We start from the raw sequence: 26357 nt of genomic DNA, 5'->3' as shown, positions 1-26357 counted from the left end.
TAGGAAACTGAAACTGTAGGTGCAAGTGGGGGACACTTGTGGCTAAACCTTTTTAAAATGTAATTAGTATGGCATTATGAGAACAAAAATCTCTTCCTAACAAAATGTTCTGCCTGCTCTGTTACATATATCTGTCTGCATCTTACCTCAAACCCCAATTTCTCTAGAATTAGGAGGTGCAGGCATTACCACATTAAAAAAAAAAACTGTCCATCAAAATGGACACACATGACGGTACCCTTCCTGTACCTCAATCTCAATAAATTCTAGTGGGCAAAGTTTATGTTCTAGTCATGCCATAGTGATGAAGTTTTAGGGGATGTTAGCCACAGATGTTCCCGACTTGTACCTATATTTTTGGTGTCTTACACCTCCCCATTCCAGGGGAGGGTTGTGTCTCATTCACATGAAGACTGAACTGTGTGTGCTCACCTCATCGCAGCAGCAGTCCTCTGAACGGATAACAGCTGAGCACAGAGCAGCCTCAACGGTCGTTGGATAGGATCTTTCACGATCCTATCCAACGACTGTTTAATGCAATTATTGCATGTGTGTACACAGCCTTGGATAGAAAGGGTGAAGGGGAATAAGTGCACAATATGGAAAGTGCACCTATCCTTTAAACTTCTCCTGATCCATATCATATATATAGGCACAGTATATTGTGACTGATCTACTGTACACATATTTGAGAAGTAAATTACATCCTTCTTTGCCCCCCCCCCATATGTCTGTTTGGAACTGGGCCTTGTCACCCCACCCAACTCTGTACTGCAGGCTGTTTCCTCTACGCCTCACTTATACAATCCTCTGTGGTGCCTGTATGTCCTCTCTGGTTGTGCTGCATTCCCTCATTCTCAAGTTTTCATTTTTTTACCTTCACTCTGTCTCTTCATGCTCACTTATACCTCCGTTCCTGTGGCTCTTTTGCCCCCTTATACTCTCTCTCTGTCTTTCTGTCTCTCTCTCTCTAGTGAGCTGCTTTCTATGCCATCTCACTCTCGCTGTTGCTTGGTTCTCTGTCTGGCTTTTGGGTGCAAAGTGGGCACTTTCTGTGTTCTTAATAAACCTCATTTGCAACCCTTTAGTTTTACATTTCTTTCTCAATGCGAATGGCTTTAGGGAGGCTTTGCAAGCTGCGTTGCATCTTGGCAGATAGATGCTACTTCAAAAACACGACAGAAGTAGAATTTGCAGGAAGGAATGTAAATCTACTTTTTAGTGTGCTGCAGAAATGTCAGAATGTTTGATTGTGTGTGCCTAAAATACAAGCAAGAAAGAGACACAGAACACCCCTGTGTCTTGCATATTAGCCATACAATCATTTACTAGCTTTTAGTTTTGACTGGTGTACTTTCATGCTCCATGCATTTAGACAGGACACAAATTATTTCAGTTCTGTAATAAGATATATAATTCTTAACAGTGTGCACAGATTTTACTGGGCATTTGTGACTTGTAGGCAATATGCATGCTGATAGGAGAGCAAAGTAATAGAAATATAGGTTTATCAGTCTTTTATATCTCTCATAATGGTCCAGTCACAAGCTGGTACAAAACCTTTAAGTGTAAGGTTACGTACACACGTCAAATGTCACTCCTCCAGTACAGTAGCTGTCTGACGCCATTCATGGATCCGTCCTGGCGGCAACGACTGCAATAGAAGTGGAGTGCTGCTCGCTCATTCTCTCCCCCCTCCCGTCCCTCTCAATCAAACAGAACGGCGCTGTATGTACGGCGCTCGTTCATTCATTTTATTTCAGTCTTTTGTTGTTTACAACACCAAAAAAAATCTGACGTGTCTCCTACTGTACAGACAGGGATGTGCTATGTGGCAGAAATAAATGGACAAAAATACAAATCTTTTGACAGGTATAACAGACCCCATATAGATTCATCTATAAATTTAGCCGCTTGCCTGAAGTTCATCTTTAAGCATCCCATAAACAGGCAACTTGATCTGGCTTTTCTGCCCCTTTAAACTGGCAATTTATTGTCTTTGGAAACAGACAGCTATGCGGGCAATTTTTTTTTTTTTTTTTTTTTTTTTCGGGAAAAACTATTCAGGTAGAAAAACTCCAGCAAAATGAGCATTGCTAGTATTTTCACATTTGTGCTGCTGTTCTCATCCACCCTGCTACTATTGGTGCCCGCTCTTACATCTTATCTTTACCTCTATTCATTTCCATGCTTCTTCCCTATATGCTACTTTCCTGCTCTTCATTTGTTCTCATTATCCTCCACCTCCCTGGTAATGCCTTCTGTCATTATTGGACATTCTTCTTTCATTTCATTCATGCCCACTTTCCTTGCTGTGCACTTTGTATTCCTTTCCCATCCATGTCTACTCTTTTTGGCTACGATCATTTTTATCCTCTTACCATGTTGTCTTTCCTTCAGTGCTCATTTTCATCCTCTGCCATGCCTGTTCTTACTATCATTCATCTTCACTAACGCCCATACCTGCTCTCCTACGCTCTGCCTATCTTCCACTGTTTCCATGGATATTTACTTTCTTTCACTCCAGTCATGTTCTTCATCTATCACTCATGCTCATTATTCTTTGGCTCATTCTTCATCTTTTCCACCCATATCCGCCTATATTTTCTTTATTCATTATCCTTCATTGTCACTATTCTTCCATTTGCTCATTATCCATGGATGTCCCCGAGAGGGGGATACAGACAAAGGTGGATAGGAAGCACAGTGGCGTCTGGAACCAGCGACATATTAAACCTGTAGACTGGTATAGTAGGCATCCCAAGGTTCCCATATCTGTTCAAATTTCGCAACCCTGTTTCGGAGGAGGGCAGTGAGGTACTCCATCAGCCGTATGTCTTGAATACGAGCATACACATCCTCCATAGAGGGGGCAATCTGGATTTCCATTTAGTGGAGATTAGAGTACGAGCACCCACTAAAATATGTGTAATAAGCTGACGGGCGGACTTGGGGAGGTCCATAAGGGGCATTCCCAGCAAGTGGTGGAGCAGGTCAAGGGGAAATCGTTGTTGAGTCACGTCCCCAATTAGTGCATTGACTCTCCCCCAATAGCCCTGAATAAGGGGACAGGACCAAAAAATATGTTCCAGAGTCCCATAATGGGACCCGCAGCGCCAGCAAGCCGAATCTACTTCCAGAAACAGGCGGTGTAACACCGCCGGCGTATGATACCAGCGGAACAAAATCTTGTAAAGATTTTCTTTATAAAGCGTACATATTGAGCTTTTATTTACTGCTTCCCACAGTGTGGACCATGTATCCTGCTCCAGGACACCGCCCAAAATACTCTCCCAGGTACTCATGTATACAAATTTACCAGATACCTCCCTTGCCGATTCCTGCAGAAGGCCATAAATGGAGGAAATGAGGCCCTTAGAAAATGGACCTCCAATGCAAATTCTCTCCAAAGGAGTTATTTTATGTTTTAATAAATTGGATTATCAGATATGTATATTTCAAACTGTAATATGTAACTATTATTTGTGCCATCAAGGTATGTGAATGGCCATGCCAAGAAACATTACGAAGATGCCCAAGTGCCACTTACCAACCACAAACAGCATGAAAAGTTAGAGAAGGAAAAAACACAACACACTGTATGTATGGACTGCAGCAGCTACAGCACATTTTGGTAAGTCTGGTTAGTTAGTTGAAATGCCATTGGTTAGGTTTTTTTTTTTTTTTTTGATAAACAGTTGTATTCCTATACCTTTTTTTGGAGCACGACCCTCAAACATGCAATCTATTAAGACTCTCTTGCTTGCAGTTACCGGTGTGATGACTTTGTGGTGAATGACACAAAGATGTGTTCCGTCCAGAAAGTTCGAGAGCACCTACAAAACCTAGAGAAGTAAGTAGCGGGGCATTTTTCTTCTGATACATTATTTTAAATCAAAGCCCATAATATTGAGCATTGTCAGGCTTAGGGACCTGGCTGTCCTGTAGACTTACAATAATCTAATTATGTAAATTTCCTTTATATTCCTAGATAAAATATTCTGCCTAAAAATCTTGTTGTCTTTTGTAAAGGCCTGTTGAGATTTCAGATATTTGTTGTAAAAGGACCATCTGCCATTTTATCTTTGTTCTCTGATAGCTCTGCATTCACAGCTGATAGACACAGAAAAAGGAAATTCCTGGAAAATTCTTCACACAACAAGAAAATGCTTAAATTAAATGTAAGTAACAGCCTCTCACATATTTTAAATCCAAAATTGTGGCAGTAAATGACAACAGTTGTTAACCATTTTATAGTGTATCTAAACCCAAATTAAAATAATTTTTGCAGCATACTTAATACTTAGATACAGTAGCTTCATGTGTTTACTTTATTCAGCTTAGGAACGTGTTTAGCAAGCACAGAAAATATTTGTTGATCTTGTCATAGATAGACTTTTTTGTGAGCAGACAATAAAATAAAAAAAATGTATCTTGCTTGTGTGGGCTACTAATGCCATCAATCCACAATGTAATGGAGATAAATGCAGAACTATTGAAGATGTAGCCTGTTCAACAGCCGTGGCTGTCCCATTTTTTTACATTGGCAAAAAGAGCAGACACACAAAAGTGTATATACACAGAATAAGGGAAAAAAAGAATACTAAGGAAGCTACTGCTGGTAAACAGAATTCTAATATTGTAGTATTTCATTTTTGTTTTTGGGTTTTTGGATAAGTTTTTTTTTTGTGCCTTTATTGTGAAGACTTCAAATTGCACAGTTAGCTTATTTTTCTTTTTGTTTTTGTTAACAAATGTTTTAGCCATCCCCACTCTGTTTCTTTTTGTTTCTAGATTTTCTTCACCTTTTTTTTTTTAGCTGTTAACATTGTTTTCTTTCTCCAAAGGGAAGTAATACCGTGCTCTGTGCTACTGGTCTTCGAAATCTAGGAAATACCTGTTTCATGAATGCTATTCTTCAATCACTCAGGTACACAAGTACTTTACTATTAAAGTCTTACCTTTACAAATGTATTTTTACCTAAGGTGTATTTTATTAATGTATCTACTATCCACCAAAATAATAAAACCACTGACAAATGAAGTGAATTACAATATTTTGTTATAACAACACCTGTAAAGAAGTGGAATACACTGGGCAGCAAATTAAGTTAGTCCATAGGGGTGATGTTAAGGAAAAATAGGAATAGGAAAAAAAAATAACATGCAGGGGTTGTGGGGTGTTTCAGGTATTTATTGGTTCAAGACTCAGTGATGTGCATAGTGGGTAAAAGCAAGTCCATCTTTCTTGATCATGTAGATGGTTTAGTTTTAGGGGTCATTAAACTCAGAAATTTCACTTTACAGACTACCCTTTTATGTAAATCAAAAATCCTTTTTTTTTTTTCGATCGCCTAGGCCAGGGGTCGGCAAGTTTTTTTAGCCACTAGGCCATTTATGGGGTGGGCGGGAGCACACTAGGCCTAACCTGCCCTAATGGCTCCGCCCACCACCAGGAACACCGCCGGAATTGAAATACCTCTCCTCCATATGCAATTACCTAGGTGGTGGAAGTATCAACGCCGGCCGTGGTAAATAGGGGAGCAACTGCAAGGGGGTAACACCGGAGCTCTGGCTCTGGTAGTTCTGGAGCCGCAGGCTGCTGGCCGGCATTAGGCTGGATCGGCCAGGGGGCGTTAGGCCGGAACGAACTACCGGCTAGGCCGTATCTGGCCTAAGGACTGGAATTTGCCGACCACCTGGCCTAGGTGATTGAGAATGAATGGGAGCGCAAAGCCTCCCGGGATACCTGTGTTACGCATCTTTGGAAGCTCTTGGGTGCTCCTTCTGTGCATGCCTGAGCCTGTCGGGCATGTGCAGAAGGAGCCTTTCTGTGAAAAGAAGCAAACAATTGCCTATCTCACGCATGCGCAGTGAGATTGACAAGTCTTTTCCAACCTTTATCACCCTACCTCGCGCCTGGGTCGGAGATGTTGGAAGAAGAACCCGAAAGAAGAGGAGATAATGGGGGTGGCCGGCTCAGAAACGGATACCAGGACCCGATGGGAAGACACCTCACGAACGATCGACTGCGCTGCGGGATTGAAGATAAGTGTGTTTTTTTTTTTTTTGGGGGGGGACATTTTTTTAGTTTACTTCCTCTTTACCGACAGTCCTCAAGGACTAAGATCCACTTACATTTTTAGTTTTTCTCTAATAGCAGTAAGTGAAGTACAGAATGTATTGAAAATAGTAGAGGCAGTGTGACATAAAGGATCGGCTTCTAACATTGGTGCCAGACACCACACCTTCAGAGGTCTTGTAAGATCGATAAGGGAGATTATAAAACCACCCGAATAATACTATGCTTTTTAGCTCATCAGTGTGTGTAATATAAATATATTTTATTTTTTTAAATGTTTCTTACAGTAACATTCAACAGTTTTGCTGCTACTTTAAGGAACTGCCAGCTGTTGAACTTCGCAATGGAAAAACTGCTGGTCGCCGGATGTACCATACCCGGAGTCAGGGAGAAGTTAATGTGTAAGCACTTCTTATATCAGCCTGCTCATGAATGGGCACCCCCTATATTCAATAATGTGGTCTGCCTTGTAAAGTCACATATTTTCAGGTGTATGCATTTATAACATTTATCATGACACATAATGCTAAAATCTTAATCAGTCATTTTCCCTTTAACAAATTGGATCTGGTAGATATGTTTTATTGGCGTCTTGTAATCCCTTCCACATTTGTTTTATAGGTCATTGGTTGAGGAGTTCCGGAAAACTTTATGTGCATTGTGGCAGGGCAATCAAACTGCATTTAGTCCGGATTCCTTATTCTATGTGGTATGGAAAATCATGCCAAACTTCAGGTAACTACAGTTATTAAGGGTGTGAGTTTCTGAAAGAAACTGAATCTATTAGCTTTTCTGCTCCTTACAACAGAAAACAAATGACATTTTTTTAAATTGAGTTTTTATTGAACATAAAACAAGTATAAACAGCAATACCGGTATGAGATCAATATACAAAACCAAAACTGCATAGGTTACCTTGGTTGAACAGTGCTAATCAAGGCAAAGTATATGTCCATGTCCATAAGTAGCAAGTGCTACATTCAAATATTACAGAACCCAGTTAATAATAACACGAGAGTAGGAGTCCACATAAGTAAAATGAATGAGTCCAGGATGACTTACACAATCTCATACGGTATTGCTGGAAACAGACAAAAATACAGTAATTACAAGACAAAAAGAACCAAAAAGAAAATAAAACAGTGATAACAGCAGCTGAGTACCACTTTGGGAGGGAATAGAGGGTGGAGGGGTTGTTGGGGCAATGATAGGTAAATAACCCCAAGGTCAAGTGTTCAAAACAACTGCCTAAACCTGCGGTTGAGAGTAATAAGTGTCCCATTGTTCCCAAATCTGTTCAAATTTATCCACTTTGTTTTTAAGAAGAGCCGTAGGATACTTTATCAGTTGAACATCTTAGATATGGGTATATAAATCCTCCAATGAGGGAGGTAAGGAGGATTTCCACCTTTATTGCTGTTTTTAATTTAGTGTTTTCTAAAGGTAAAATTGTTTTTTTTTTGTTTGTTTTTATAAGTTCTAAAACATCTCTCCTAATTGGTGCTATTGCAGGGGTTACCAGCAGCAAGATGCCCATGAGTTCATGCGCTATTTATTGGACCACTTACACCTAGAACTGCAGGGGGAACTGGATGGCTCCAAACATTCAGTTATATCACAGGAGAACACGAGCCGGCCTTCAAGCAGCAAGTGTTGTATGTAAGTGATGGAATAGTGTAATTCCCTTAATTTTTAGTTCCTTTATGAATAAAGATAATCTAAAAATACACTTACAATAAAATATAAGCTTGCTATTTACCAATATACCACATTATTGAACTGGGGACAGGGCATTGCATATATATGTCTTAGAGCAGTGTTTCCCAATTATGGTTTGCTAGAGGTTCCTTGAGCGATAAGCAATTTATGACTAGGCGATCGAGAATGAACAGGAGCGCAAAGCCTCCCGGGATACCTACGTCACGCATCCTGGGAGGCTCTTGGGTGCTCCTTCTGCCCATGCCCGTAGGTTTTTTTTCCCAACCTACGTAACCGGATCTTGTGCCTGGGTCGGGTGATGTAGGGAGGAGAAGATGGCGCGCCGGCTTGGAGTTGGATACCGGGACGACGCGGGACCTGATGGAAGACGCCTCGGGACCGATCAACTGCATTGCGGGATTGAAGGTAAGTGTGTGTTTTTTTTTTCTTTTTTTGTTTTGGCCATTTTTCAGTTTACTTCCTCCTTAATATCCAGTAATTTAGGGGCAATCATCCTAATGAAAACCATGCTATAATGTACTGTGAGATGTAGATATTGTAAATATAGCAGGGGTTTCCTGAAGACCTGAAAGCTTTTTCATGTTATAAAGGTTATAAAGGTTTGTTTTCCAAACTGAGTTGTTTTTAGTGAACCCAGTGGACTAATTAACTTGGCAATATTGGTTATTTGGTACCTTTTTACTGTCCCAGCAGGTGCGAATGGCTGGAACACAGGGACTGAATTACCATTTTTTGACTTTATTGTCAACTTTCTGTCAGTTGCAAGCACATCCTTTTTTCTTACCTAGTTACCATACTGGGTTTTTGCATCTACAATTTAATCTGGTTAAAGCAGACCTTTCACTTAAATGAAAGATCAGCTTATGTGGCTGACCCTCATCTCCTGTGCTCAAAGCACTACATAAAGAAAAAAAAACATTTTAGAAGGAATATGTTGAACTGTACAGTCTGGCCATATCCTGTTGCTGATGTCCTAGAGTCTTATAAAAAGAATTCTGGGAAAACTTTGGCAAGCCTTCCAGAAGTAGGGTGAGAATTAAAGGTTTTTTTTTTAATGTAGTTCTTGTTTTTTGAGATATTTTGTGTACTTGGGGTTGAGGGCAGCTACATAAGTAGACCTAGTGGAAGATCTGCTTTCAGATTTCACACTACTTTTGTATTTTACAGTAATGTTTAATAGAACAAAGCAGCACGAGCGTTAAGCCGACCTACATTGGTTTCCGAATGGAAACATTTAAAATAATACTTTTTGAATTTGGGGAAGTTGTTTGGCTTTGATGTTGATTGAAGCCAATTTTATGTTACAGAAATGGAGCGACAACAGTGGTGACCTCTGTGTTTGGTGGAGTGCTTCAGAATGAAGTTAACTGCCTCATTTGTGGAACAGAATCCCGAAAATTTGACCCATTTTTAGGTCTGTCTTCTTAATACACAGTACCTAGTACATTTTTACTTCCATAATTTTATATGTGCTTGCAGCTGCAATCCTAAAAGCTCTGTGTATTTCTTAAGGTTTGATTTAGTGCAGTATGTACTTTACATAATTGGAGCTGAATGCATTCTAAACATCCAGCACTCCATACTGGATCTTCTTTTGCCATTTTACTCAACACACCACTGGAAACTTTCACCTAAAACAAATATTGATGCATCCAAATTTTAGGACTTTTCAGAGCTGTCTTCCTTGTTGGGCAGTATTCAGAATTTGTTTTCACTTCAGCAAGCACAAGGCAGTGCACAGAGGGTGACTTTGAATGTCTCAACTTACCTGCAATTAGTGCATGTAATTTACTATAAACTTTGCACCTTTTTTAGGTAAAGCAATTTGACTCCAAACTAGAACCTCTTGGATAGCACCTGGTTAAACCAGTTATTCATAATGAATCCTTGGAAACATTCCATACTTTTAATTTTCATCACAAGTTAATTAGAACATTATACACTATTGTGATTTCTTATAATTATCTTGCTGTCTTCAAATACTCTGTGTACAGTCATCAGAATGAAAGCATTACTAGAGGCTAAAACCCTTGAAACATTATGCAATTTTTTTTCAACAGATCTCTCTTTAGATATTCCCAGTCAATTCCGTAATAAACGTGGTAAGAACCAAGAAAATGGACCAACCTGCACACTCAGAGGTAAACATTTTCACATGTGTGTTCTTACACTTATTGTTATACTTAGTTCTTATACTTATGTTTACATGGATTCCCCCAACAGGATTCAACACTCTGTCCCTGATTTATTAAAGCTCTCCAAGGCAGGAGAGGATACACTTTTATCAGTGAAGCTAAATGATCCAGCAAACCTGGAATGGATTTCTTCAAAGTCATTTGCTTTTTGCTAGCAAATGTTTTGAATTTTGGACCAGATCCATACCAAGTTTTTTTGATCACCCAGCTTTACTGATAAGTGTATCCTCTCCAGCCTTGGAGAGCTTTAATAAATCAGACCCTTTGACTGCTCTGTCTGATATTTTGTTCTTAGTTTGCTCATCAGTGCAGACTTCCTTGTTTCTTGTTTTTTTTCATCTATTTTTGTTTCTGATTTTTTTGAATGGTACAGAAATTTGTTTTATCCCAACATCTTTTAGCAAACATCTTTGCAGTAAATAACACAATAAATATAATTGATTTAAAATTGTACAGGATTCTTCACATGCAGTTACATAAAAAAAGACCTAGACTTCTATTCTCATTACAGACTGCCTACGTAGCTTCACAGACCTAGAGGAGCTGGACGAGACAGAGCTCTACATGTGTCTGAAATGCAAAAAGAAACAAAAATCCACCAAAAAATTCTGGATCCAGAAACTACCAAAGGTTTGTTTTGAAGCAACTCTCCTTGTTGTGAATTGCCTATCTCCATGTTATTTTAATGACTTTACATTCAGACAATGACGGGACATTATAATACTTTACACCATTATTGTAATTCTGTATTAATGGTTAAACCTCCACAGTTTCCACAGGAAAAAAAATGCCTAGACAAAGACAGTTTTTGCCATATGCTTTGGTGACATCATTGTTTCATGCATTCTCACGCAGTGACCGTTCTAGAGTTGGTTAGAACAATGTTCACAGGGAATAAACACTCATGCACTCTAGAATGCAAAGTAATTCAGAAATAAACTTTATGCAGTCTGCATGTGTGTGTGTTTATATGTCATGATAGAAATGCATTGTTGCCTGGATCCCTCTGGCTTTACTTACAATTATTAGTCACAGCCAAAAAAAAAAAAAAAAACATGCTGCAAATAACCCCCCTAGCGGTAATCCCGAGTGTGACTCGGGGTGGATTTTACCTGAAAATAGCGGTACTCCCGAGTCACACTAGGGTTATCTTTGACCAAGAAAAAACCCCACTTACCTTGCTCTGTTGTCGTCGTGCTGGTCCCCGCAGGTCCTGGGGACACGTCCTGCTCCTCTGATCTCCAGCCGCGCAATGCAGAGACTATCTCCGGGGTTTCCTGGTGACGTCGGTGCGGGCGGATCGGCGGGAAATTCAAATAATTTTGTATTGGATTCAATACAAATTAGCTCTATTGAGTCCAATACAAAATTTTCATTAAGTTTATTAAATACATTTTCTAAATGTTTTAAATATTGGACATATTTTGGTGAGTTATGCCTAAAAATTATAGCCTTTCCATGCAAAAAAAAATGTAACGCTTTTTGCATGGAAATTGGAACAGAATCAAAACACTAGGGAGGTTAAATTGGTTCCTGTCCTGTAAGTTTTTGTTCTATGACAAATATAAGGGCCAATTCACACTACAACACAGTGCTCTGAGTTATGTGTTTTTTTTAATGCATTTATGTATTGGTATTTTTTATGCAAGTCCATTGCAATCATCACATTCACTTTGTCAGTACGCTTCCCCATTCATAAAAAACTGTCACAGTCCTGAACTATTTTTCAAAATGCAGGTAATTACAAAAAATATGTGTAGCCATCTGTTGTGGTATGTTCTAGCACATATGTTTTGCAGCTCACTATGATTGACAACTTACCACGTGCATTGTATAACCTTTGCTTGTAAATAAACCTGCCCAAGTTCCAAAGTGTAACAATGGACTGGAGTTTATTAACATCTATAACAAATTCTATTGGTTTTACTAGCTAGTAAAGCTCCTACATATTTGTCTCAAATAATAGTTAAAAGTTCTAAAAGAAGCATTCTTTATGGGATTGTTTGAGGATTTTATGAATGTAGCTGTTTGTATGCTAGGAGACAAAGCAGCATGTGTTTTTTGTGTGATGGGGTCACATGTGTTTCTGTTCCCCTTCAGCTGTTCAGAGCAGACAGGTGATCATTCAGGAACAGCTGGACAGCAAATAGAGGAAGTGGGGGGGGGGGGATAGTGAATGAAACCAAGATCATTAGTCATTTGCTCTGAATTCACAGCAATTACTGGAATTGGAGAATTAATATCTATATTATACATCTATCTTTATAGGTGCTATGCTTACACTTGAAAAGATTCCATTGGACAGCGTACCTTAGAAACAAAGTGGACACATACGTAGAATTTCCTCTGCGAGGATTGGATATGAAGTGCTTCTTGTTGGAGGTAACTTTTGTGACTACAGGCTAGTGTTATAATTTTTTAAAAATAATAATAATAGGATAATTTAATAAATGTAATGATTTCCTTTATATTCTAGTTTTTTCCTGCCATTTATCCGAGTACTGCTTTCACAAAAATATATATTTATTTTTTTTTATTTTTTTTACAGCCAGAAAATATGGGCCCAGAAAGTTGTCTTTATGATCTAGCAGCTGTTGTTGTCCATCATGGCTCAGGGTGAGTTTAGAATAGTTTTAGTACTTGTAGGAAGAAGCATGTATGTGAAATTAAATAATCTTTTTCTTATATTTTTTCTTCCTCTTGGTCAGTGTTGGCTCTGGTCACTACACCGCCTATGCCACCCACGAGGGTCGCTGGTACCACTTTAATGACAGTACAGTTACCCTGACAGAAGAGGAGACGGTGGGAAAAGCAAAAGCCTATATTTTGTTTTATGTGGAGCGTCCAGTCCCTGCCACTCCGGAAAAACTCTAAATACCTCTTTTATTCCCGTAAACTTCACACATGTCCACCTTTCCACTTATACTTGATTGGATTTTATTTTTACTTTATGCACTTTCACAGCTCTGTTGAGCGCTGTATGGCTGTCAGTGATAGAGTAAAATGTATTTACAGAACGCCATCACCGCCTCTGTCACAGCGGAGGTTTACAAAACAACAAAATTTAGTCATACAGTATAAACCTGAATTTTTACTAGGTTAAAAAAAAATAAAATGCTAATGTGATCGATCATGTTATATGTTGATGAGCAATGGTGGAACAATGGTGAATATTGGTGTCTTTTGCTGCTGATTTCCAGTGAGAGCCTAGTTCTAGGAGCCTTCTTTTTGTTGGGGGACATTAAATCGCAGCGCCTTAAATAACTGGAAGCTTATGGCAAATTATTTAGTTCTAGCCATGGTGCCTCTTTAGTGACTAAATGGGCCTTATGGAAGAAGTATGAGCACCAGTTTCATGGAGTGATTACAATAACCTGAACACTTGCATTCAGCAGTTTTCATAGCGCTATCATAGCGCAATATTAAAAAAAGTACTCAGGCCTGGATACGCATGAAATAGTCTAGGTGTTTGTACAATTCAATGTGTTGTTAAATAATGCAGTTCTACCTGTTGTATTGTCATTCATGTCTACCAGCTCCTATTGTAGATGAAGCTGAGATCTGTTCATGAGAAGTTGAGTTATAACTCTTCAGGTGCCTTACCTATAGGTTCCCCAGTCATTTGTTTTTAATGAATATTATTATTTTTTAAAATCTGGTTTACATACCTGCTCTATACGTTTTTTTTGGCGTGTCATCTGAAGCAAAGCAAATCAAAATCTCGGTGTATTCTTCCCATTTCTGAGACTGTCACTTGAGTAAAGTGTTTGTTTTTGAGGGCTCTATTTTTAAAACTGTGAATCTGACATCAAACATTCCCTGTTGGGAATTTATTACTGCCATTGAAACACGTGAACCTGAAGGAGTCCCAAGTAGGAATGTCCGAGTCCCTGTTTTATAATAGGAGCCCTCAGTGTTCTAATTGCAGGCACGTTTTAGTCTTCAGACCAGTGCAATGTTGCTAATGAACTCCATAGATCCTAATTCCAGGCTGTACATGGTCCCCAAACTTCGGCAAGTTGTGGTTACTTCAGTTGGGGTTAAGCCATGCCTCCAACTATTCAGGTGTCAAATGGGCAGTAAATGTTTTGATTTGGGTATCTTTACCTGGGTAGATACCTGGGTAGATATTAAAGCACCTTGTTCAGCCTGGGTCCAGAATGAAATGTTTTATTTTAAAATATGCTCCAAGAAATCAAAAGTCTTTCTTTAAAATGCTGCATGTCTTATACCACAGAAACACGTCCTACATTTTCAGCCATTAATGACGTATCATTCCTAATGCTGTCACTGTTTCACTGTAATACTGTCATTTCTGTATGGAAAAATGTCAGTGACACGTGCAACTTTCATTGGTTCAACAGTGTTTTTTTTTTTTTGCCCATATACATCCATGGGTGATAAAAGTTGGCATAGTGCTTGATATGCACACTGGTAGCCATCGGTTGTGCATGTTGAATAAAGTTCTTGGGTAACCTCTACAATATTTACTATATCCACAACTCACATTACTTACATTAGTGTGGTGGTCAGTGGGATGAATGTTTTACATTGCTGCCCACTGGAAAGAATGTCGCCCTTACAGCCAAAAAGATAAGTGGTCTAACTTAAACTGACCTTAAAGTCACAAACTATCCATTGCTTAAGGAACCCCTAGAAACCTCTGGAGCAACCCTGGTTGAAAAACACTGCTACATTATAACTCCACAAATTGGCCTTTTCTATGCCCCTGTCCCCTATAATAACAAGAATTGTGTTGCATTTTCCAGTGCCCTTTGACAAACACCAGAAGTACATGGTGATGTGTTACAGTTTACCTTCTCTTTACATTCCTGGAATGATATGATTAAAATGTAGCATCTCTTTTCATAAATCTTGGTAATAATACTAGAATGACCTCAGCAGCTTTACTGGTCCTGTCCTGTGCATGTCAGCCTGTTATCATTTCACTCCACATCCAGTCCTTTTCTTCTGATATCTTCATTTCTTAAATTTTACTTACATTGGAAATAATGAACACGAAACGGGTTTCCTCTTGGGATACTAGGCCATATTTGTAACCAGGTAGAAAGAGTGCTGATGTATTAAAATTCTTAGCAGCCAGATGAGAGCTTTTATCATTTGTTTTGTGTGGAGATTGTATAGTATTATCTGATGGGTTTGTTTGGCCTCCAGGCATTGACAAATGTGGAATGGATTCTGACCAGTCCTTCAGATGATACAAAATTATGCATTCATCATCTATAGATCTCCACCATAAATGTACAAACACAATTGTGCACAGGACGCCATAAAATGTGCCTGCACAGATCACATTGTGTTTGCCTCTAGAATGTGTTTGTACAATAAAGAACATGTTTGTATTGTATGCTTATGTGAATACCACTTTTATTTTATTGTGTAGCTCTTTGGGTTATCATTTAAGGAAGACATAGCTGTTTGTCACTGAGCACCAAGCCGTATTCTCCCTTAATCATTGACCATGACCTTATGGGACTGGGCTGTTTTCTGCCGTTATTTGTATAGTTTGTAGCTGAAAAAATTGAAATTAAAATTTAATTCTGTGTATTATAATGCTGTGTGACACAATATGTGAGCGATCAGATCAACAAGCCTGAAACTTCCCCCTCTGAGTATATTCCATGGATATTTCAATCAATTAGACAACGGTGTTGATCAAATCAAATATACTTTAAAATATTTGTGGGTTGATTTTCTAGAAATCAAAACCCCTTTTTGTCAGGATGAATATTTTATTTACTCTACCCTATTCTTACCACTTTACTAAGTACACCTACTCCGACTGCTTGTTAATGCAAATATCCAGTCAGCCAATCACATTGCATCAGCTTGCATTTAGCTATGTAGGGAAATTTGCATCACAGATGTGCAACTGTCAAATCTGCAGCAACTGCATGATGCTATCATGTTCATCTGAACGAAAATCAATAAGAAATGTTTCCAGCACTTTGTTGAATCTATACAGTGAAGAATTATTAGGACAATTCTGAAGACAAAAGGGGGTCTAACCTGTTACTTGCACAGCGTACCTAATAAAGTGTCTTCCAGTCAACCTCAAGGATAGATTTATATATAGATTGCAATATTAATTAAAATTGTTTACTGGGTTTATCAGATTGGATCTCTCTACCACTGCATTTATAGTTGGCTAAAACACCTAGGCTACAATCTTTTCAAAATGCGAGTTGCATGATTGACATTCTAACATACAGAATCTCTCATGTACTGTCCTGGACCAAGAAATTAGGACTTCTATTTGCTTCATTCCTCTGGGTGTCACAAGTGCTTCGGGTGTCTTTGCAGTAATTATTGCCATTATTCCAAGTATAAAAGACCTACATCTAATCCTTGCTCAACTTTGGTTTTGAAATCTTTGCATCTAATAACTATTCTCACACCCCCACATGTAACTGTATTTTTCTGGCACGGTGTTCTTAATATTGTTGGGTAAGGCTTATTTCACATTATGTAAGGCTGTGTTCACACTGGCAGTGATTTACCGCTTCTTAATGCCAGGGAACTGCTGCGCCTCCTTGCAGAACTAGTACTGCTGGCAGCTGTCAAATGTGAGGGTGCTGGTTCTATAAGAAACGGCTGCAGTGTTAGTGACAGAGCAGCTGGCAAGAAGCCAGTCATGGGGAGCTGTATGGGATTGCTCAATCTGGGGATCTTGCCCTGAACTCGGCCTAAATAAAAATAATAATCTCACATTTTAAAATAATTGACTAGATTTCTGTGTATAAGGTACAAAGTATATTTCTAGAATAATGGCCAGTAGTTAAAACTGGCTTACTTTCAACAGGTAGTATATCAAATTTAATTTATTTGTAATAAATACAGTAATATGGTAGCTTCAGCTATTCCTATAAAAAAAAAAAAAAATCACTACATAATGCTTGGCACAGGCGCATTACTTTTGCATTTTGTGTTTTTCCTTCATTTTGGAAGTGCTGTATATCCTTTTGCCTGGGCTCACTTTTATTTATGTTTCCCATTTCTATAGTTTGTATAGTTCTTGCTTTTGGTGGTATTACAGTGCCTACAATGACCACATAACACTGACATCACTGTACTTTCACACCCACTATGACATCAAACATGTTGTTATGGTTTTACATTATTTCTGACATCTCAGCGCAGGAAACACCATGCCCATATTGATTGTGGCAACACAATAGTAAATTAGCATTATTAATAATATTAAACTGTATTCATATAGTGCCAACATATTACACACAGCTGTACAATACATAGGCTTGTGATGGCATTGCTATGATAATATTGACTGTCATTACAGTATATTCTGACATCCACAATGGTTACATTACTGTATATTGATTGTAATGTTGCAATAATCGCCAACATCTTACTACAGACTTTCAGCCCGGGACAACAAACTCCCGTGTGAAAAAAGAACTACATCTAATTCCTACACATGTGAAGAGATTTCTCTGCATCATGTAAAAAAACAATGGTGACCTGTTGGGCTGCATTTGAAGTTTCTCTCTAGAGTGGGTCTGAAAGCAGTGGTGGCCCCTACATTTGTATCCCTACAAGTTACCTTTAGGTGGCTTTCACTGTACCTAAGTAGAATAGAACAGGTATGTGCTTGGTATATTGTAGAAATTTATTTTATACAGTTGCCAGACATTTTGTGGCTGATACACCTTGCTCGTACTGGGTTGGCCATGTGATTGGTGGATTGAATATTCTGACTTAATAGGCAGTTGAACAGGTGTAACTAATAAAAACATTACAGTAATGCATAAAAACACAATTCACCCAATGTAGATGAGGCCAATATCTTTTTTTCTTGGGTTGATGTTTAAACACTTGAAACAACTGATATTTCATCATCTTAGCTTGGGTTTATACTGCTTCACTACTATTTGGTAGAATTTTGGATAGAATAGCAAGTGGTTAAAGTGTACCTAAACTCAGAATTTTCACTTTACATAAAAGGGTAGACAACCCTTTTATGTGAAGTAAAAATTCAGTGTGTTTTTTTAAGTGCAACAATGGTTTTATTTATTTTTTTTAAAAAAAGGGTGCAGCACCACCCCCTTATTCTCGATCACCCAGTCGATTGAGAATGAATGGGAGCACAAAGCCTTTGGGATAGCTACGGCATGCATCCCGGGATGCTCTTGGGTGCTCCTTGAGTTGCTCGGGCATGCGCATAAGGGAGCCCTTTCGTCGAAAGGGGAAACAAAGCCGATCTCATGCATGTGCAGTGAGATTGTCAAGTTCTTTCCCCCAACTACGTCACCAAATCTCGCGCCGGACCCGATCGACAGTGCTGCAAGATTGAAGGTAAGTGTATTTTTTTTTTGTTTTGGCTATTTTTGAGTTTACTCCCTCTTTTAGATTCTCTAGCCCTTTTTCCCAGTTGGGGACTTTCACCCCTTTTTTTTTTTTAGAAGAGGAGATGATGGGGTTTCGCCTTATTCTGAGATTTCCTTTTACTTTGTAATGTGTCTGCAGGACAAGAAGTAGGGGACAATATCCCCAGCAGGACACAGAGGGCAAAATTGACAACTTCTACCCATTTTATACTATATACTAAATTAGGTTTTGGCTGGAGATAGACACCAGTCAGTGACTAATGTATGGTGTCCTTTCTGATCAGTGCCGTACCTTACCAGACAGTGTTGGCCGCTGTTAAACTGTTCACCCTAACAATAAACACAGCCACTGATAGCATTTGCAATGTCATTACTATAAAAATTTTTGTATGTGATTGTTGTATTGAGCAGAGATGATATACACACTTCAGTGACAAGTGTGGAGCTGACTGATATGTCACTAAATATAACCCAGCAGCTGCTGCACTCACATCTCAGCCATATATGTCCTGGCCCTTTAACAGCAGAGCTCTGACCACACATCATCCATCCTCCTGGAGCTGGTAAGTTGTCTTCTCTTTTCTTTAATTGATCATTTTACATAATTCTGATTACAAGACCTAACATACAAATTGTTCTAGATGCATTTAGCATTTTAAAAATGCAGAAATCAGGTTTCACAATGTTTTGCTTTCCCTACTTTCCAGGTAGGAGATCCATAGTTTGTAAGAAGTTATTTGCAGTGTCTTGACTTTGTATTTTCTGTGAAAGGCATTCCATGTATGTACACGTGTGTGCTCTGTATGTGTTACTTATTACAGATATATAGCATTGAATATAATAGGAAAGCCGGCATTTTTATTCTACCAGCCAGTTATAAGCCTATTATATACGGCTGGTCACTGTTCTAGAAATAAGAACTTTCAGGGATAACGGCTCATTCCCATCATAGGAATGTGATGCATTTTAGTAATAGCACATGCATTGCTGTATGTGCTGCAATACAATGCATTCAGCAGTCCATTTATTTAAACCTAGGACATTAATATTATTAGTAAACAGAATTTTCATTGCACCAACATAATATGCAGCGCTGTACATTAAATAGAGGTTGCAAATGACAGACAATGACACAGGAGGAGGAGAGGACCCTGCCCCGAAGAGCTTACAATCTAGGTTGGGGAAGTGACACACAATAGGAGGGGAGATATACCACACAAATATAATTCTACGCTGCATTTATTAAAGCACAACACACGGGTGCATGTTACCACATTGATAGGGTGTGTTAGGTATCCATTATTAATAAACAATAAGCCTACACACTTATATGCAGGTGTTGAGCATTTCTGCAATGCACTAGTGGGATCAACCTAATATTATTATTTAATTTATTTTATTTATATATTATATATAATATATTCTTTTTTTAAGTCAGAGCAGTACAAGATGAATTATGGTTGCCATAGCACCAAGTTAGACATTAAATTTAAATAAAACTTTATTTAAAAATACAGGAAACCATCTACCCTGTCTGTTACACTGCTTTCTCCATAGCATCCAGAAAGACATTTGGATTCACCTGTCACCTCTGCGGTGCGCCATGCCAGGAGTGACTATAACGCTTCCAGATCTGAACCCGGAATGTCTCCTACATTTGTTTTCCTTCCTGGATAAGGACAGTAGGAAGTCCTTGTCACAAACATGTCACAAGCTGATGGACGTTTACCAGGAGCCTTCACTATGGAAACAACTTCATTTCAACTCCCCATCAGAGCTGACAAAGAAGAATTTTATTTTGGGATCGGCTCTGAAATCTTTGTCTATTTGCTGGTATTCCAGCAGGGTTAAAGTTTGCAACATTGAAGACTGGGTGAAAACCGCACTCCAAAAATCCATGTGCAGCCACCATGTCAATACGGTCAGCGAGTTCCTGCGCCAGGTCGCCGAGAGGTAATGTCCTATTCAGCCTTGTATAATGTGGACAACCAAAAGGGTCTCCTCCACCTTAACCTGAACTTGTCTCCCCCCATCCGCCACTGCAGCTAGAAACACCGCATGCTTAGGATTTGGGGAAATCTAATGTACAGCGCTGCGTAATATGTTGGCGCTATATAAATACTGTTTGTTAACCTCCTGAGCAGTAAACCCGAGTGTGACTCAGTAAAAAAAATTAAAAAGCGGTACATTGTCTTTCATGAAAATTTATTTTACAGTATAATATATTAGTATGAGTATAATAAAGTTTGAAACACGAAATCATGTCAAAGGTAATTAATAAATTTATGGGTAAATTTTTTGTTTATTTATTTCATTTATTATTTTGACATGACTTTGTGTTTCAAACTTTATTATACTCATACTATTATAATATACTGTAAAATAAATTTTCATGTAAGACAATGTACTGCTTTTAGACAATCCAGACAGAAATGGACTGCCCAGGAGCTTTTTAATAAATAATATTAATAATAATAATAATATGTGACAGAACTCAGGCTTAGCATCCTATTGCTGTCACATAACCCAGGGACTCACATTTTGTGAGTCTGGGAGAATTCCCTATTATACCGTCAGCTACATCAAAGAAAGCTTTCCCTGACATAGCCTGCAAATGTTAGGGCAGACTCTGTTATTTCCGAAAACCCAATTGGCAGCTACTGGTATATCCACAATTTTTATCTTTTAATTCTAAATCAAATAGGGAAAGTCAGACCCCCAACCCAGTTAGGTTATACTGCTTTTTGTGGCTTCTGTGATTCCCCCTCACATCTCTGTTCTGGGGACAACCAAACAGGAAGTGAAGGAATCTCTCCAATGTCTGTAAAACCTGAGAGTTTGATCCTCCTCCATTTCACCCAAAACCTAATAATTATTATTTAGACATTTGCAAAGTTTGGCTGTCGGGAGGATTGATTCTGGAACTTTTGTCTGTGGTACATTCATGTGAAGGAGTCTGTTTCAGGGAGGACAGCTGAAGCCTGAACAGGTTCCCGAAGTGACACAATTTGTCCTCTGTCGGGTTCACTTGAACCCCTAAGGTCACTCCTAAAAAAGTGAACTATAATCAATATGTAACCTCCGAGTTTAGTGCTGTTTTATGTCAGGTTTTATTATTTAAAATGCATTTTATGATTAATATTGAGTGATGCTGCACCAACTCCATAGAACCCCGATTTGTTCTTCTCTGTGTGATGTACGGATTGTTGTGAAGTTACTTTATTGTAGCTGATGGTTTGTTATTGGGCAGCTCTAGATTCCTGATCTTTAATTCTTTCATTATTTGTGATGGATAGGGATATTATAAATATTGCTTGAATGCCCCTTTCAGACAGGGAGTCCATTATTATTCTTACACAGTATTGTATAGCACAAACATATTACACAGCGCTGTACAAAGTTCATAGTCATGTCTCTAGCTGTCCCTCAGAAGAGCTCACAATCTAATGTCCCTACCATAGTCATATTTCAATAATACAGTCTAAGGTAAATTTTTAGGGTGAAGCCAATTAACCTAACTGCATGTTTTTGGAATGTGGGAGGAAACCGGAGTACCCGGAGGAAACCAACACAAACACAGGGAGAACATACAAGTTCCATGCAGGTAGTGTCCTGGACGAGAATTGAACTGGGGACCCAGTGCTGCAAAGGCTACAGTACTAACCACTGAGCCATCATACTGCCCATTACATTTCTTCTGATCCCCTGTTCTGGAAACAACTCTAAAAATATTGGATTTTCTATAACTTTCTCAGTGATCACCAGTACACATAGAGGGGTAAAACTCACAATGGACTGCAGTCTTAATTTGTATCTTGTTATGATACAAAAAAGGGGACAGTGTCATCATTCTTGGAGGGGGAAGTATGTTACTGGAAGAACCACAGAATAAGAGTAACAGAAAAAAAAATGAAAAAAGAAACCTACTGCAGCATCCAACTTGACAACCAAGAATGCCATTGAATGTGGTGTGTTGTCATTACACTAAGTCATTTGTAACTTTTTAGCCAAAGACAGCCCTTCGTCATCTGTACCATTTGAAATAAAAGTCTCAGAGTGATGAACTTACACTTATCAGCTAAAACATTATTATCAGGCACAGAGAACAGCACTGATAACCTGGTTACAATGGCGCCTGTTAGGGGGAAGATATATGAAGCAGCAAATTAACTGAACTTGTGATATTTTTTTTGTAAGGGGGGAAGGTGAGGATGAGCATGTTTTTTCTTATTATGCATAGGGCAGGAAGCTCTATATCAGCCTTTTTCAATCTTTTTAACACAGAAGAACCATTGCACTACATTTTAGATCTTAGGGAACCCCTAATGTAATTATTATATCCTCAGCTCACAGTACATCAGTGTGGTGGTCAGTGAGAAGAATGACTCTTACATTGCCAGCCCTTTGGGATGAATGTCACCCATACAAATAGCCAAAAACGTCACTTTGGTGGCATCTTAACTGACCTGAAAGGACCAAACTGCTCATTGGCTAAGGAACCCCTAGCAACCTCTGGAGGAACCTTGGTTAATCAATATTGGTCTATAACAAAGCGGCAGAGTCCATGTGAATTAAAGGATCTGCTGCTTGGTGCCGGGTAACACAGGACACCCTGGGAGGTCTTCTGGAGTCCATGCCTTGATGGGTTAGAACTTTTTTGGGGGTACAATGGGGGGCAAAAACGATATTAGGCAAGTTTAATGTTATATACATTTGTGCCATTATGTGTTTCAAGAAAAACTCCAGCCTAAAATATTACCATAGGATGATTTTGTATAAAAGCAGTCTAATTGGAAAGGAGACTTGTTGAATCCTCTGATTTAGGGAGGTCTTTTTCACTTCTTGGCTGCACGCTAGTTTCCATTTAGATTCTCTGCAGAGTAAGGCCACTCTGAAATTAACTTACAGAACAAAGAGAAAGTCAGAGGATTCCACAAAGGATCTTATGTAAAGCAAACAAATTCTTAGAAAGCTGAACCAGACAACCAGCTCAATAGACTAATCAAAGGATTTGTCATTTTACAGTCTGTCATAGTGTTTTGTACCATTCAGGACTTCATCTTGACCACATCTCAGTATACAGTACATGTAAAAAACAGCCAGGTTTCCCTGAGGATAACCAAATTCAAGAGACTTTTAAGGTCAAATATACACAGTTAGCTTCATATATAAATAAAAAAAAACAAAATATAACTTTCTCACATGTTAAAATAGATAATACACTAAAAATAAGAACAAGAACTGTAGAAGTTCATTCATTGATACAAAATACATATATGTGGATTAAAAACTCTGGCAAATGTATCAAAAATGTATTGTTATTGTAAAATAGATAATTCAATAAAAACAGGAACTCTGTAGAAGTACAACAGTCATACAGATCTCCTTATAGAAAACTCTCTCACTGGGGTAATCCAATACTTCAACGCATTTTGCGGAAACTAGGTCTGCTTCCTCAGGAAGAGATCTAAAATTACAATAACAATCAATTTTTAATACATTTGCCAGAGTAATTAATCAACATATATGTATTTTGTATTCATGAATGAACTTCTACTGAGTTTTTGTTTTTATTGTATTATCTATTTTAACGCGAGATCTCAAATTAAGTTACATTTTGGTTTCATATTTATATATGAAGCTAACTGTGTATATTTGACCTTAAAAGCCCCTTGAATTTGGTTATCCTGAGCGAAACCTGGCTGTTTTTTACAGTCTGCACCATTATCAGACTGAAGAATTTGGTTTATGATTTCCTCTGCTATGAATGTGGACAAGTGAAGGAGACTCAGTCATCTCTCCCCTAATGCATGGTCAGTGTTACCCCGAGCAATGTGCAAAGCTATGGAGTCTCAAAGAACAAACATGAAATAAAAATGGAAACTTATAAGGTGTCTTTACATCTGTATGTTTGTATTGTAGGTGCCCAAATCTCCGGATGCTGACACTGTCAGGCTGCGCCCATGTGACTGATGAGCCTCTCATCCAGGTCATGAAACAATGCCCAGATCTACAAAGTCTAAAGCTGGAGAACTGTTCTGGGGTGACAGATAGGCTGCTGGTTGTGGTTCCTTTGCTTTGTAGACGACTTCACACTCTTCATGTAAACTTCTGCAGAAATGTAACAAAGAAGGGGCTTGCAATGGTTCAACAAGGATGTCCAGGGTTAACTCTACAGGCCGATCGCAGTGCAGACATGGTCACTGACCGGTTACCGAGTGACAATATTCCCATCAAGAGGACACCAAGACGACTTATACTAAATGTGGACTGGATGGAAGCATAGAAGTTTGCTGGGTCTGGCTCACTTAATGCAAACAGGGACTGAGAAAAATACGGAGGCGGCTGTATTTCTAAGTGAAAGTTTGCTGGCTGCAGTAATAAACCAATCCTTGTGCAAATAACAGGCCCAGGCTAACCACACAACAGCAGCAAAATCAGAGCTCCTGCTATCTAGTAAGTGTTGGATCCATTAGATCAGTAGGTATTGTCCTTTAATATCATATCACAGAGGTCATGGTAAGCTCTTTATTACTTCCTCTACCCAGTCACAATTCTCTAGTAAACCCATTATAGCAGCTGTGAAACTGATCAATGTTCATGCAGAGTAGACCTGATCAGATACAATGACAATGGCCTTTTATAGATGCATGGATACATTGGTTTTCTATTAAATGACCCCAGGAGAGGAAAACAAACATAGGAGGGACATGGTTCATTTTAGGTATAAAAGCCTCCTCATTTACACTTTTATTGCCCAATGTTTACATGGGAATTGAGGGGTGTTCTACATTAACAGATCAACTTCCTTTGATTTAGCTGAGGGTTGCTGTGACAACTGAGGTGAAATCCTTTAGTGATCGGACATTGCTAAGTACCATTGTCAATAGGGAGGACAGGGCCGGGATGCCTCCATGCTGGTCCTCTCTTCTTCATAGTACAGTACAGTGTTGTCTGTAAGCAATCACTAATGTATGTTATTCTACATGGTATGGCAACTCTCTATTCAGTGCTATTATTTTGGTTACTATCCCAACTCACAGAAGCAGGAATTACAGCCACACATAGCCCATTGAAAAAGAAAAATAGGGGAAAGGTTGTTTTTTAGTATTCAGTTCTGCTGCCAGCCCATTCAGAATAACTGAGCAGTCTTAACATTTTAATGCAATGTAAATGGGGCCTCAAATCGCATTCCATAGTTTATTGACCCACCATAATGGCCTCTTACATTACTATGCAGGCATGTTATACTGATTTATGTAGTTGGCTTTGCCAGTTTTACCATTTTTAAATTTATATTAAATAGGTTTTGATATTGTGTAATTTTTTATTTATTATACCCTGATTAATATTGATATTGTGTATTTGAACAAATCTGTATTGATCTTCCGTCTAACATACCAGGAAATGACCATTGCTCACTTGGCTCTACTAGAAATCTATAGTTTACAATACACAATAGCTCAGCGTCAACATTCACATATCACAATCTGATTGTACAGCTTCCTTTAGATCTATGCAGAGAAAATGTACAAAGTGTGCTCAGCAAGAGAGCTCACTTTTTGCACACAGAAATTGTTGAAAATGATTGTGTGAGGCATTTAAAGAGAAACCATAAATGTTTTTTCAATTAATAAAATTATTTGTAAATGTTACAACAATGTACTTAGTACCACATTGACGCCCGATCCTGCCATCTAAAACCACAGCAGCAATGGTTGCCTTTTGAAATGTTTCTCTCTCATTGAAACTCTGCATAGAGCCTGAGAGGAGAAAGTGAAAGGGGATGAACCCTCGTGTGTATGCAAGATTTAATTGTTCTATTTGGTTCACAGGATTTTATTAGCTAATCGGATAAGATTTGCCTGGTAAACATATGATATGCATCCCACATTTCTGTCCACTAAAAGTCAGAGATGTGAAATAGTCATATTTACTCATTTAAAAAAAATAGTTTTAAAACATTTTGTATCTAAAAAAAAAATCTATGTACAA

The 26357-nt window shown here is 38.6% G+C and overlaps 2 protein-coding genes across 3 annotated transcripts in view; both read left to right on the top strand.

The window, feature by feature from the left end:
- The window catches only part of USP3 (ubiquitin specific peptidase 3), a 23208-nt gene extending 7638 nt beyond the window's left edge, over positions 1-15570 (top strand). For both annotated transcript variants that reach the window (XM_072402077.1, XM_072402076.1), the window contains exons 3-15: positions 3497-3634; positions 3770-3853; positions 4100-4181; positions 4848-4930; positions 6370-6483; positions 6704-6817; positions 7595-7741; positions 9109-9215; positions 9862-9942; positions 10508-10626; positions 12265-12378; positions 12545-12612; positions 12705-15570. In XM_072402077.1, coding sequence (XP_072258178.1) covers positions 3606-3634; positions 3770-3853; positions 4100-4181; positions 4848-4930; positions 6370-6483; positions 6704-6817; positions 7595-7741; positions 9109-9215; positions 9862-9942; positions 10508-10626; positions 12265-12378; positions 12545-12612; positions 12705-12870 — 1308 coding nt within the window. In that variant the 5' untranslated portion in view covers positions 3497-3605 and the 3' untranslated portion in view covers positions 12871-15570. The remainder of the gene's footprint in view (positions 1-3496; positions 3635-3769; positions 3854-4099; positions 4182-4847; positions 4931-6369; positions 6484-6703; positions 6818-7594; positions 7742-9108; positions 9216-9861; positions 9943-10507; positions 10627-12264; positions 12379-12544; positions 12613-12704) is intronic.
- A 1329-nt stretch (positions 15571-16899) lies between these two features.
- Positions 16900-26023, top strand: FBXL22 (F-box and leucine rich repeat protein 22). Its single transcript, XM_072402075.1, has 3 exons — positions 16900-18925; positions 19920-20315; positions 24285-26023. Exons 1-3 carry the CDS (start codon positions 18867-18869, stop codon positions 24646-24648), a joined length of 819 nt encoding a protein of 272 aa, XP_072258176.1. The 5' UTR covers positions 16900-18866; the 3' UTR covers positions 24649-26023.
- Positions 26024-26357: the final 334 nt, after the last annotated feature.

Source organism: Pyxicephalus adspersus, chromosome 2 (assembly GCF_032062135.1).
Source record: "Pyxicephalus adspersus chromosome 2, UCB_Pads_2.0, whole genome shotgun sequence".
Taxonomy (NCBI): Eukaryota; Metazoa; Chordata; class Amphibia; order Anura; family Pyxicephalidae; genus Pyxicephalus; species Pyxicephalus adspersus.
Note: the sequence above shows the minus strand (reverse complement) of the source record. Positions and strands in the feature narration are given on the sequence as shown.